Source organism: Pecten maximus, chromosome 7 (genome assembly GCF_902652985.1).
Source record: "Pecten maximus chromosome 7, xPecMax1.1, whole genome shotgun sequence".
In the NCBI taxonomy this organism is placed as follows: Eukaryota; Metazoa; Mollusca; class Bivalvia; order Pectinida; family Pectinidae; genus Pecten; species Pecten maximus.
Window position 1 is genome coordinate 19,829,912 of NC_047021.1, and position 14,368 is coordinate 19,844,279.

General features: G+C 33.7%; 1 protein-coding gene across 1 annotated transcript in view; it reads right to left on the minus strand.

Annotated features, from left to right (window-relative positions):
* Nucleotides 1-14,368, minus strand: part of LOC117331831 (glutamine--tRNA ligase-like) — a 48,363-nt gene extending 33,995 nt beyond the window's left edge. The window contains exons 1-13 of the mRNA XM_033890754.1: nucleotides 14,238-14,368; nucleotides 9,539-9,692; nucleotides 8,429-8,538; nucleotides 7,772-7,847; nucleotides 7,013-7,077; nucleotides 5,632-5,691; nucleotides 4,554-4,608; nucleotides 4,273-4,344; nucleotides 3,283-3,368; nucleotides 2,954-3,040; nucleotides 2,510-2,609; nucleotides 2,077-2,264; nucleotides 1,382-1,512 (exon numbers count right to left, since the gene is read on the minus strand). Coding sequence (XP_033746645.1) covers nucleotides 1,382-1,512; nucleotides 2,077-2,264; nucleotides 2,510-2,609; nucleotides 2,954-3,040; nucleotides 3,283-3,368; nucleotides 4,273-4,344; nucleotides 4,554-4,608; nucleotides 5,632-5,691; nucleotides 7,013-7,077; nucleotides 7,772-7,847; nucleotides 8,429-8,538; nucleotides 9,539-9,692; nucleotides 14,238-14,351 — 1,298 coding nt within the window. The 5' untranslated portion in view covers nucleotides 14,352-14,368. The remainder of the gene's footprint in view (nucleotides 1-1,381; nucleotides 1,513-2,076; nucleotides 2,265-2,509; nucleotides 2,610-2,953; nucleotides 3,041-3,282; nucleotides 3,369-4,272; nucleotides 4,345-4,553; nucleotides 4,609-5,631; nucleotides 5,692-7,012; nucleotides 7,078-7,771; nucleotides 7,848-8,428; nucleotides 8,539-9,538; nucleotides 9,693-14,237) is intronic.

Below are 14,368 nucleotides of genomic sequence, written 5' to 3' on the forward strand. Positions count from 1 at the left end.
CGTCACAAGTAGGGGAACTTGTTTATCCCACAACTTCTTTACTTACAAATGTAAGCTTGTCAAGTTCAAATTCTCCCAAAGTAGCGACTAAATTCTGTGAACCAAATCACTACGAGACAAAATATAGTTTGTTATGAACGAAAGCTTATCATCTATTTTAGATGCACGACTCATACCGACGACACCGTCATCGCAAAGTCGAACATCACCGCTGAATATTAGACTAATCATTGTCAGATTCAATTATCGGTCCTTTCCTGGATTTCGTATGTATGCTATTACTGGTTATTGTGATGGTAAATGTCCATTCTGAGATTTATTCATTCAAGACATCGTGCATTTCAACAAATAGTTCGGAAACCGAGCTGGAGTGCTGAGCAATATGTGTTTTACGTTTGTCAGTGTGTTTACACGAAATCTCATCAGTTTACCGACATGAGACAAATGTTCCAAGATGATTTTTACATTTTTGTGTTTGGGATAAATGCATTCGTAGTAAAAGTAAGTGGAATGATTAAAAAAAGTGTTTATTCGTTGATTTTTTTTCTGTTGGTACAATATCCGTACCGAATGACACCCAACTAAAAGGAAAGCTCTAGGCTTAGGCCTACGTTAGATGCTGTGACCGTTTCATTCAAATGACTACGATTAGAGACAGTGATTTAACCATTTTGTATTACATTTGTTCATTGTTTTGATAATTCATTCATGGCTATCGGGGTCCACTGCATATCTAGAATCAAGGGGGAGGTGGGGTGTCAGTTTTGGTTCGCTAGGCCTATAAGCCTAATCAATGCAATAATCTTGCTTCCGTGCGTCATCTATTTTACCATCATCAAATTATATTTCGTATGACTCAAACCCCAGATTAATCAACATTTCCATGAGGACACCCCTCCACCCAGTTATGCTAATGTTGAGCACCGACAAATCCACAAAACGTGTCCATGTTGATCTTTTGAAGACAGATGAACGGAATAAAAAAAAAAATAAGTGAGAGTAGTAAAAAGAGTCCATGGTCAAAGGCCAGAGGTTAGCCAATCAGATTTGTTGGGGGTCACAAATGACCAATCAGAGGCTTAGAAAGTGGTTACATACTGCGGTGTGTAAACAAAAACAATAACACACTGCTACGAATTTTATCACGTGCCATATCAGTTATGAAACAAGCGTAGTTATGGGATGAATGTATTTAACACTAAGTTCAGTTTTTATTTCATTTCTTCACATTTTGAGTTTTTATTTCATTTCTTCACATTTTCAGTTTTTATTTCATTTCTTCACATTTTCAGTTTTTATTGATTTTTACAGTTGTTATTTCATTTTCATTAACATTTGAGAACTATGTTGATAAAGTTGTTACAGTAAGGAGGATGTTTACCATTTATCCCCAGTACGATGATGAGGTGTAAACTTGATCCTATATGCCACAGGGTCTTTCTTCCCCTCTTCTAATACATGCTTCATCCTGAGAGTTGCCTCCCCTTCACCAATTTTACCAGCTTTCATGTCCTAATGAGAGATAAAAACATCAGTGCCACTCAAGAAAATTGTACCTGTCTTGACAAGGTAACTACATGCAGTTTGATCCCTGCAATTATCAATACTTAATTTTCAGAATTGTTAAGCTTATTACCCTAATTCATATTGTGTGGTTGTAAAGGAAGGCTGTATTACAATACAAAGGATATTTATACTTTTTGTTAAGCAATAACAAATGCTTTGGGATTGGAAATCCTGCATGTAGGATGAGAATGGGTATCATAAAATAACCATGACTATGATAATGATACTACATGTTTCAAGTCATCTTGGTATTTTTTATTGAAAAAATTATATAGATAAATAAATACTATACAAAATGGTAAAGTGTAATATTTTCACCTTGACATTTTTTCTCTCTTTTAATTATTTTACCAATAGTTAAAAGTGTAAGTTGCTATCTTTTCCATGGCAAAATGTATAAAAAGCTACAGTGACAGGATTTTCAAATATTCCCCAGTGATTTTTAAACTTTGATAAAAAAAATCAATTAATATTCAATATACAGTAACAACAGTACCAGTAATTACCCACCTCAAACAACTGTAGGGACTCCTCCTTTGGTCGATCTCTCCAGGGAGAGTCAGGTGGGTTAAACCCCTTGATATCCTCAGACTTCATGTGACACACATAGGCAAACCCTTTCTTGATGAGTACTATGGCAAAATCATACAACTCCTGGAAGTAGTCGGAGGCGTGCGTCACCTTGAAGGGCTGGTACCCTGTCAATATTTAGTAGCCATGATGAGTATACAAAATTTCACGACTTCAGGATATAAAATATCTTACTGTGACATTCATTTGTCTTGAGAGCATGTTTGTATCAGCATAGCCATATCAGTTAATAGTGATGTTGTAAATAATGTAAAACTAACATATATATTTCCTTTTTCTACTTGTAGGTCCAAATTCTTGACTTGCTATACAAATTTACATGTGCAGATTTAACATTTGCTCGACTTCTCACCTAGCCACTGAACCATGTCTAATATGGCTGTAAAGAATTTCTCTTCTTCTTTCTCTGGGTTTGTATCATCATACCGCAGATATGTGTTGCCACCCATCGTCTGTAATCAATATTATGTGCTACAATTGTGTCAAAGGCAGCTCTTCCAAGAGTGAACACCAAAAATACATCTCAAGTAAGACTCCCTAATAGCAATTTCCTAGAGATTATAAATACAGAGGAGCCCACTTATTTGCATATCGCTTATTAGAATAACCCGCTTATTTGCATAAAATAAAAACTGTATACACTATTTATGCAGGCACTTTTTTTATAAGTAGATATCATATTGCTTAATTTCAAAGAAATCAATTTTAAACATTCTATTTAGCAGCCTCATGTGAAATTATTTCAACTAAACATAAAACAATATCTTTAAATATCAATTCAATTACAATATCATACCTTGGCAAATCCAAAGTTGAAGTTGATGGCTTTAGCATGTCCTATATGGAGAATTCCGTTGGGTTCCGGTGGGAATCTCGAGTGTACCTTCATCAGAAAATCACCATCAGTCTCTACATACAATATTCAACTTACATAGAATACCAATATTGATGTACATGTAAAAGATATGATCTATAAAGTGTTCAAGGGATATTACTAATATATTAACATTCATTGTGTGCTAAAAGTTCAAATTTAATGTTCAAAGAACCTTTATTTCATTTAAACCATTGGATTATGCTTCCTAACAAACCAGTAATAGGATTTATACAGGTGACTTTATGTACCTTTCCCTTGACAGCCTCCACATGTTTTTTCAGGCGGCCCATTGTATGTTCATTGATCACATAGCCATCAGTTTTGTAATTCTCACCTGTCACATGGAAATATTAATCTCAGATAATGGTAAATGGCGTATCTATGTTTAGTCTTAAACAACATTATCAACCTGCATAACAAAATGGCATATTGCTTAAGTAAATATAAACAGCATATTGCTGAAGTAAATATAAACAACATATTGCTGAAGTAAATATAAACAACATATATTGCTGAAGTAAATATAAACAACATACTGCTGAAGTAAATATAAACAACATACTGCTGAAGTAAATATAAACAACATATTGCTGAAGTAAATATAAACAACATATTGCTGAAGTAAATATAAACAACATATTGCTGAAGTAAATATAAACAGCATATTGCTGAAGTAAGTATAAACAACATATTGCTGAAGTAAATATAAACAGAGTATATCCATATAAATAACTTGTGCTATTTGAACAAAATCCTGAAAAAGAATGCTTTAGAAAACATGATGAGTAAAATAAATATAAAGTAGAAAAAACAAGAGAAACATTCGTGCACCTCCAATGGTGATCAAAGCGTTGACCTTCAAGCTCTTGCTCCACCACTTTTCCTACTAAACTAAAGGGAAATTCACCCTAGTGCCAAGCTAGAAGGTGACCCTGTCACTATATATTTATAATTTACGATCAAAACCTACCACAATACCTCCCCCTCTTTAAATATGTTTAACCCCAAACACTTATCAACCCAGGTTCCATCTCCATTGAAGCCTCTTATTCTTCTATATAACACCTAGAGTGTTCAATGGCACGAAATGTAAGAGGAAAGCGAGTAGTATGTTTCCTATGTGGATCTGCTGGTCAGTCTCTCTACCAACTAGAAGGGAACCTCCCTCTTCACTAAAAACAATATAATTAAAACCCACCAATTAAAGTACATAAAATTGACAGCAACTAGCTACTTACCAACTTTGTGGAAGTGAACTGCTTCTCCAGCCACCTGCATAAAGCTCTTTACTGATCCATCAGGGTTCATGACTGAATAATATATAATTATACTAACACTATAGGGGATATAAAAGAATCACCATTACATTACTATTTTACTGAATGGCTTCAAATAAAATACATTACATTTTATATTAAATGCATTATCAACCTGACCTCAGAATCAATTAAGCACTGTTTTTCTAATTTTCTTTTATTTATTTACACGGAATCAGACATCATTTATCAATATAACTTACATGTTTCTGTCTGTGGTTCCTTGGCCTGAGTTTCATTCTGTTTGGTCTTTTCAGCCTTGAAAAAAAAAAATTATATTGGTGAAAAAAAAACAAAAAAAAGTACCTCTGTCGGGTACTGAGGGGTAATCACTGTTACTACATGTAACAATGAAGCTGACAATTATTTTAAGATATTTGAAAAGGAATATTTCCTCTTTTACACATAGAATTTCTACATGGTATGCTAGACACCATAACAGTATTGCCATACATTGTACAGGTGATTAAACCAAGGAGACTTTAATTTATACGGTACCTTTTTTATCAGGTCGGGGAGAAGTCCTGATTTCACTATTATAGTCATATTCCACTATAATAGCTATATATAGCTATAAAAACAGTGGCAAATCAAAGCATTTATGACAGAAAAGGTATATGTGACAAAAAGCGAGAGTTATGGTCGGTAGGTACATGACCATGTCCTTTATTGCTACGATAACTGTGTAAAAATTGAAATGTCACCTGTGCATTTTTCTGTAAAATCATCTTTTTTGTAAACGAAAATTGCAATTTCTGTTTCATTTGCTTATTTCTTAATATCTAATTTATCTGAACGTCACAACAATATACTTTCCCATAATTTTCCCAATCCAAACAGAGCCGCTGCAACTGGAAGTGGAGTAACGCAACATTTTTCTTGTTTTTTTCCGACTCTGGAGATGATAACAATCATTCTGATCTATTCAAGTTACTTCCCTTTTTCCATTCGGTTAGTATAGAGATTGAAAAACAGCAATTTCACAGAAAAATGCACAGATGAAATTTTAATTTTCCATAACTCTCGCTTTTTGTCAGGTATGCCTTTTCTGGCGGAAATGCTTCAATTTGCTACTGTTTATACATCTTCGCTAGCCAAGGCTTCTGATTATGTTACACTTCGTGTAGTGTAACGTAATCAGAAGCCTTCGCTAGCGAAGATGCTGTTTATATAGCTATATATAGCTATTATCAGGACTTCTCCCCGACCTATTTATGGCAAGGAGACATTAATTTATGTGGTACCTTTTTCATGACAAGGCGACATTAATTTATATGGTACCTTTTTCATGGCTGGTTTCTGTCTATCTGCTTCAGTCTTTGGCCCCAGTAAATGTAGTACCTGAAACCAGAGAGTGTTATTTTATAAGAAAGTATAATCAAATAATAGAGAATTTTGTTCGTGCTTACAAGACCAATACAAGCCTACATGTATATCTTCAGATGTGATAATTAGATTCCCCAAGAACTCTGTCTAAAAAACCTCCTGTTCATTGATAACAAATTAACAAAAGTAAATAATATATACATTTTCTGAGGTTTCTAGTGAAAGTCATTAATTCTGATTCATCAAATGTAACCAAAGAAAAACAACAAATAGGCCCATGAGGCCTGTATCGCTCACCTGGATATTTCAGTACATGTAAGTAATTATGGCAAAGCGTTCCTACGTTATTTTACAGATACCTTTCCCATTTTGGGATCAGCCCCTCAGTATTAACTAAATGTAGCATTCTGGTTCCAAAGACAACGAAAAGCAATCAAGAATACTGACAGGTCAACAAGATCCCCGATATGTGGCTATATATCCCCAACAACCATCAAGAAGCCATCTGCCCATAGCACTGAGGTTAACTTTGACATTACTCATTTGTAAACTTTGATTTGTTTTATTTAATACATGTCCATTGTTAGAGATCAAATTCATCCTTGACTTTAAGACCCAAATAGCCTTGAACGTCGACCCACTGACCTTGATCTTTAACCTCTAGATCCAGTAGCCTTGACCTTTATCATGAACATTTAGTCAGTTGATCATGACTTTTAATTAATTTTTTGTAATTTCGTCATAAATATTCTTCAGTGAAAAGATACAAAATGTACCTTTGACCTTTAACCCAGCTGACTATGTTTAATTCCCACCAACTTCGTTTCATAATATCATCACAAAATGTTCACCAGTGAAAAAATACAAAATTTGACCCTGACCATGACCCTTGACCAAGATTTCTCACCAGCTGACTTGTGGTTTAATTTTAACCCTACGTCAGACACACTGTTTACACAAAATTGGGTCCCCTTCATCTAAGGATGCCCCAAGCCATATATGGACCAAATACAAAATGTACTTTCATTCCTACAACAGAAGAAGGATTCTCAGAATTTAGTATATTTCCCCTATTGGACCCTGCCCCTCAGGGCCCTGAGGACCAGACCCACCATTTACCCTTTACTCAAGAATGTTTTAGGTGAAATACAGTCGAAATCCATTCAGTAAAAGGTTCATGACTAGTAGCGATCTTTAGGAAAAGTTGACAGACAGGCGATGGATGAGGGATTATGCGCCATGGCATTAGCTCACTGGCAATTTGGTCAAGGTGAGCCAAAAATGCATGAAATGTTTTGGGATAACTTTAATATTTTGTGAATTTTGTTTGTCCTACCTGCATATCCACTTCATTTTTAATCATTTTTCCATCAGCAAACTTTAGTTTATTTCTTGCCTCACCTGAAATATATGTTAGTGACATGAGAGTGAGAATTGAAAGCCTTGGTCTACGCCATTACAGATCTTGTGTACTAGCTAGGGTACATGTAAACAACATCATATGGCATAGGCAATATTAGTCCATAGTGGAGATATACACATGGGTACTGATGTACAATTTTACTGAATATGTTTGAGCTAGAACTACATATTTGCCATTAGTGTCTTATAATTACACACAAATAAAATCATTATATTTACTAGGTTGCTGGTACATTTCCATTTATTAGATTGATGGATGATTTGATTTTTTTTTGAAAAAAAGTAACTAAATGTATCTATGAAATCTAACATGAAGTACTACTCAAATGTCTATGTGAAATGTGAGAAGGTTATTGTGCATTTACACAAGTGTAATTAATATAAAAAGACCTCAGGCTATTCTGGATCACGCTGCCACTCTAACTACACAGACGGGGCCGTGGTGGCCGAGTGGTTAAGGTGTCCCGACACTTTATCACTAGCCCTCCACCACTTGGTTGCGAGTTCGAAACCTACGTAGGGCAGTTGCCAGGTACTGACCGTAGGCCGGTTTGGGTATTCCGACATTCCTTCACCTCCAAAACCTGGCACGTCCTTAAATGACCCTGGCTGTTAATAGGATGTTAAACAAAATAAACCAATAAACCAAACTACACAGACTGTTTATAATTACCCATTAGAATCCCTGTACTGAAGTTGTAGCGTTTCTCCAGCAGTTCAGACTTGTACTTCTCTATTACTTCTTCCACCTAAAGGAAATAAGGCAACATGGATAACTGATGGAACTCATAGTATCAATGGTGCATCAATTATACAGCAGGTGAAAAGATCAATTGCTTCAGTCTGTGACGAGTGAAAGATAGTAATCCAATAAAAGAAAAAGAAAAATTGATATCTTCAGGGTAAAATTTTCAAATTCATATATATAAATTCTTAAATAAAGAAAATTAAAAAAAATTCTAATCAAAACAAAAAGCTTTCTTTAAAAAAACATTTTTAGATAATGTGGATAACATTTTTTCTAACATTATTGCATGATTATAGAGTAAAATTATGAGACAAAGGTTAATGGTTATAGTTTGGTATTGAGAGAACTCTCTTTTTGGCTTTTTAGTGTTCATGATAACATTACACCCAAGGAAATTTTTGCTTTTATGAAAATGAGGTGAGAATATTTTTGAGCATCAGAATTTTGAATTCTTGAAACAATTTTCAACAAGTTTCCAATCCACCTCCTTATAAGCTTATCATTCTTGAAGAATTTTATTTATTTTGATTTATCTATTAATTTATACACCACTGTGATGTGTCAGCCTGGTTGCATACTTACTGCTTCCTCCACCTGCTCCGGTGTGATTGCCAAGCCCACTCCACTCTCCTGTTCCAGGCGTGTGGTATCCACAGGAGGAAGTGGATTGTGTAACAGGTAGTCCATGGCAGCTAATTACAAAGCAGAAATCATCAAAGTGTAAACAATATATGTTCAGCAGTGTGTGTTTTTAGAGGTCTTTCTATTGTCTCTCCATTAAAACCACTCAAAGTCTCTGTGTTTATGATATTTTGGCTCCCTAAAGGAAAATCACCACAGCAAATACAGTATAACTTTTTGAAAACTGCACTCTTGTCTTGAGTAATTTCATGCAGTAAACATAATGCTGTGATTCTGCATATTAACTTTTGTCTTACAGTATGTAACACATCAGCAGGTAGGACATTCAATACCAGTTGAGTTTTGAAAACATTAAATTATGTTTAATCATTATACATACTTTTTCAAAGCATAAAAATAACACTAATCAATATCACTGGATCTCATATGTGCACCCTATCCAGTAAATATCTGATGTTATTAGCATATATATAAACCTGAAAGTCAACATTATTATTTATTGTATAATAATTCAACTCCTACTTTCTGTATTTAAAGAAGTTTTGCATACAAAAATGAAACTGAAGATACTTTATTGCAGCCCTGACCATTACACTGAATAAGATCTATATGTCTGCCATTTCCTGCTTGTCTTTCAGAATACCAGTCAACCTTTAAATTCATGAGGTTATAATAAATAGCTTCATTATATACGGTATACCAGTCAGTCTTTGTATATAATATACCTATTCTAGATACCTATGCTAGATATCTATGCTTGATATTGACAGATGTTCATTGACATATTGAATTAAAAACTTTTGTTTCAACAGTTTTTATGTTTTGACACATTTTTCAGAAAATCGAAAAAACAAAAACAAAAAAAACTGTTCAAACAAATCTTGTAAATAATAAGCAAAAGAGGTGTAGTTTTCAGTCAAATATTATAAAATCTAAAATTTTGATGTTTTATAAAAGGTGTAAAATTTTACATTTTCTGCCTCTTGGAGGCTCTTCTTTCCAAGTGAGTTCCCTATCTGCTCAAGAGAACCTGATGAAAGTATAACTAACCATTGAGCTGAATTTCGGTGGTGATTTTTTTCATGGCGATATAATCGACAAGGAGGCCCTGGTGAGACTGAATCTGTTTCTTGAGACGGGTGGCCACATTGTAGAGCAGTTTGCCAACATCCTTGTCCACAGTTGACAGCCCACTTCTTTTGGCCTGTGAGAAATACAGTTTGAAATTGTTAACAAATAAATAGATTATTACACATTCACAATTTATAAATTGATCTTACAATATTAATATTCCATACCTAGAATATTCCTGATCACATATATGTGTTTTGAATTTTACCCAAAAGTCATCCATATAAATTATATACAACCAATATGTACACAAGTATGTTATTAATATGTATGTAGTTGATTTCATTTATGAAGTAATCCACTAGAATACCATTGAAGTTGAACTAGTGCAGATATGATCAGATTCCAAAGGGAAGGTATGATCACGCTCTAAAAAATTATGGAGAGATCGAAACAATGTTAACCATGATAACATGCACATGCGAAAATGAGACAAGAATGTGGTCAAAATTTTAAATCTTCAACAAATGGTAATTTCAATATCTAAAAGGCATTAATTCCTTCTGCAACTGTAAGGCAGTAAGGACAAATGGAACAGTTAACCTCCTTAATTATATAACCTCCTAATATGGTCAATTCAGAAAATGTAAACATTAAAAATATTAAAAACAAACAAAAAAATAAACATCAACTAGAGAACTAAATAATCTATATGTGGTATGTATTATTTAGTTCTATGTTTTGTCTTTATACTGTAACAAGTTATGGTCTCTAGACAAGCTCTCTATTAACCATACAATTTCTTACTAAATGTCATGGGTGCGACGAATCACCGAAACGGACCGAAACGGACCGAATCGGACCGAAACGGACCGAATCGGACCGAAACGGAACCGAAACGGATCTATCAATAGGGATGAATAGCCAATAAATGTCATTTTATAAGAATGAAATACCTCTTATATTATTTATAATCAAACTGGAACGGGAATAAAAGTATACTTTGCGTTTTCATATATATATATATATATATTGTAACCATATAAATTACTTTGCGACCTCGTGCACATTAATCGTCAGAACTTGATGATTATGACCAGCAACATTTTGTTCAATTTATTTGATATTCATAATGTAATTTTCTATCATAACTTCTTACTAATTTACTAACAGAAACAAGAATGTAGGTTGGGTGTTCATGTTGTGCTAATCTATCTTGCTACCATATCCCTTAATACCAATATGATTCTTTATCAAACTCCTGTCTTCATGTTCATTAATCGTTAAGAAATTATGATTATATAAATAATAGCATTCATTGCTGGCGACAATAGTGCAACTGTCTTTTCATATTTATTTTTTTGTAGCGAGAAAATAGAAATGTAGTGTAAAAAAACACGGTACACGCTGTTAAACAAATGGTTATTTGTAGATCATTATTGACATAATGAAACAGAACAGTTACAGTATAAAACATTTCTGTTGGCCGTATCAGTTTTGTTTGATACATAATGGAAAGAAGACAAAGAAAGCAACTCAAAAGTGTAACGTTTTAATATAAAAAGTCAACAAAAATGCAACAATATAAATATGGTATGAATAGTGTATACAAAAAACATGTACATGTATCTAAAATTTATAAAAAATGTATAACATAATTATGTATAAATAAATAAAATTGTAAATATTGGAATTTGTATATATGTACATGTTGTGAAAGCATCAGCTACACATTGCGTGCACCCAGGGCTTGGGATCGCGGACCCTGCTTTCTTAAGCCCCATTTTATTTTATTTATTGCATTAATTAATTATTGTTTTATATTAAGACATTTAAAATCTAGGCTATATAAATTACACATATATTTGAAATATCAATAATTGAGATATGATGTGTGCGTGACTATTTTTTTCAAAATAACTTTAAAAAAATTGCACAGACCATGTACTGTATAACAGTGCAAATGACGATATGAGAATTAGTTTACAATTACTCGGTGTACGGAAAAATACTTGTAATGCTATGGTTTATTTAGAGCTAGGTAGATATCCATTGACATTATTAAGGAAATGAAGAATTTTTAAATATTGGATAAAAGAAATAAACACTGATAATTGTATTTTAAGATCATGTTATAAAGACATGTTAGAGCATAATAACAAATGGGTATTAAATATCAAGAACGAATTATATATAATAGGCCTAGGCTATATATGGCAAACAGAAAATATTGACAATATTTCTTACATCGTGTGTTTTGTCTGATGTCAATGTTATGTAAAATTTATATATTACAATGTATGTACATGTATATGATACTGATGAATCGGAAATCAATAAAGAACTTGAACATTAGTGTAGGTATTGTTGCACAATAGATCAAAACACAGATCTTTCACTGTAAAACAGTGCACCTGACGAGGTGAGAAGCTGTGAATTTTTCTAAAGAATCGGAAATCAATAAAGAACTTGAACATTAGTGTAGGTATTGTTGCACAATAGATCAAAACACAGATCTTTCACTGTAAAACAGTGCACCTGACGAGGTGAGAAGCTGTGAATTTTTCTAAAGAATCGGAAATCAATAAAGAACTTGAACATTAGTGTAGGTATTGTTGCACAATAGATCAAAACACAGATCTTTCACTGTAAAACAGTGCACCTGACGAGGTGAGAAGCTGTGAATTTTTCTAAAGAATCGGAAATCAATAAAGAACTTGAACATTAGTGTAGGTATTGTTGCACAATAGATCAAAACACAGATCTTTCACTGTAAAACAGTGCACCTGACGAGGTGAGAAGCTGCGAGTGTTTCTACGGGTACTGAGTTCTCATTTTCTTTTGAGCTACTGTCACTGTCCGTTCTGTCTTGTGTCGTTTTCTTTGTCCCGGTTTTTTCCCCAGTGTTTTAGGTAGTCTACACTTCAATTGTCCGTCTGTAGATGTTGCTACCCCCTCCCTCATCAGACCGCGCTTGACTTTGTTTACCAGTCTGTCTTTCTGGTCAGCGGTCAGTGATGCCCATCTAATTTTGTCTGTCCTGTATCGTCCTAACTGTTCAGTCAGTCTATACTGTCCCGTACACATGATGGCTCTCCTGAGATCTTTGTATTGCACTTGTATCAGAGAATGTACAGATTCTACAAAATCAACTAACGGCTTTGACTTCCAATCTACTAAATGTTTCAAAATATGGTTAATTGATTCCCCGCACCCCCTCACTACCTGTATTAAATAATGTAGTCCACTTTGTCAGTACCGTCATTTTGCCAATATGTTACAACTTATGGAGACAGATTAATATAAGTACACTGTACTTGTTTCTGAATCCGATCATTTTCATTTATGTTGCTGTACTACATGTTGTATCGAATCACGAATAAAATACAATTTAAACTAAGAACAACGGGACGGCATTATTAGTAAGAATAAAGAAGTAAAAGAAAACATGACATTTTTTTTCAGTGCAAGCATTTCATCTTCTTCAAGAAAATTAAGCATGGGAAGGCATCTAAATATCATATGAAAGAGCTGAAAATATCTACCGGAGCTTTTCAAAACCGCCATAAAAATCATAAAACAATCAATGCAAATTAGTCAACATGTATTGATTATATAGTTGATAGTTTGTGTGTCTCAATACTTTTTAAACCACTTCCCTGTATTTGTAGGGCGTGTTTGTAGACGAATTTGTCATGTCGATTTTCTTATATAATTCGTACTTCAAATCAATTGAAATGGTCTAATTCTTTTAAATTGCATAGTATTCTAACAGAATTAGACCATTTCAATTGATATAATGTACAAAATCTAAAGAAAAGCTCACTCGTTAATACTTACGTATTATGTAATTATAAAACATTCGTAATTTTCTTTTATTTCTATTTTTCATATGGAATATACATTTGTCACAGTAGTCATATATTGCAGACATGATTTATAGGCGAATACTGTATTGGAATTACATGTATTTTTGTTGTTGGCATGACAACTACATATGCATTTTTGGTGTTGTTCAAATATATCTTTTTTTTCTTTTTTTTTTTCAAATTGTTATAAAAAATACACGTGAACAATTACACCTTGTTTCTTTTGATTCTTATTGATTCTATTTCGGTCCGATTCGGTTGAACATACCGTGCGTATATGAAACTAGACGTCTATATTCTAGTTAGTATATTATCTCTGATGTAACGTTATACATGTCTCGTCACTTACAATTAAAAATAAACATATATGTTATACGTTTCTTCGCTTTTAAGTTTTTAATCGATCCTTTTCGGATCCGTTTCGGTTCCGTTTCGGTCCGATTCGGTCCGTTTCGGTCCGATTCGGTCCGTTTCGGTGATTCGTCGTACCGAATGTCATGAGCTAGTTAATTAACTTATCAATATCAGCTTAAATGTTGTTCCTGTACAGTACACTTTCTACTTTTAACACAATATCACCAGTACTATGCTTGTTCACAGAACACAATCGTGTTCAAACCAAACAGTTCCCATCCGACATGAAATAATGAGCTGTTCAGAGTCTAGGCCTACATAGTTTACAACAGCTGTAAAGAAGTGAAGGAAGTTTATCAACACTGAAGATTGCATCATTGAACAAATCTGACTTTCGCTTTGACGATTACCAAGTTTGGACACTGTTTTGTAAGGAATGAAAAATGAGTACAAACCTGTTCTATTGCAAGTTTGAGAAGCTGTGATACTTGTTCATTTTTAATCGTTTCCTTCGCTTTCTGCTCACTGAGACCGATGCCGGTAAACAGTGAAACGTCGACAGCAGCCATATCGTTGTAGTAGACAA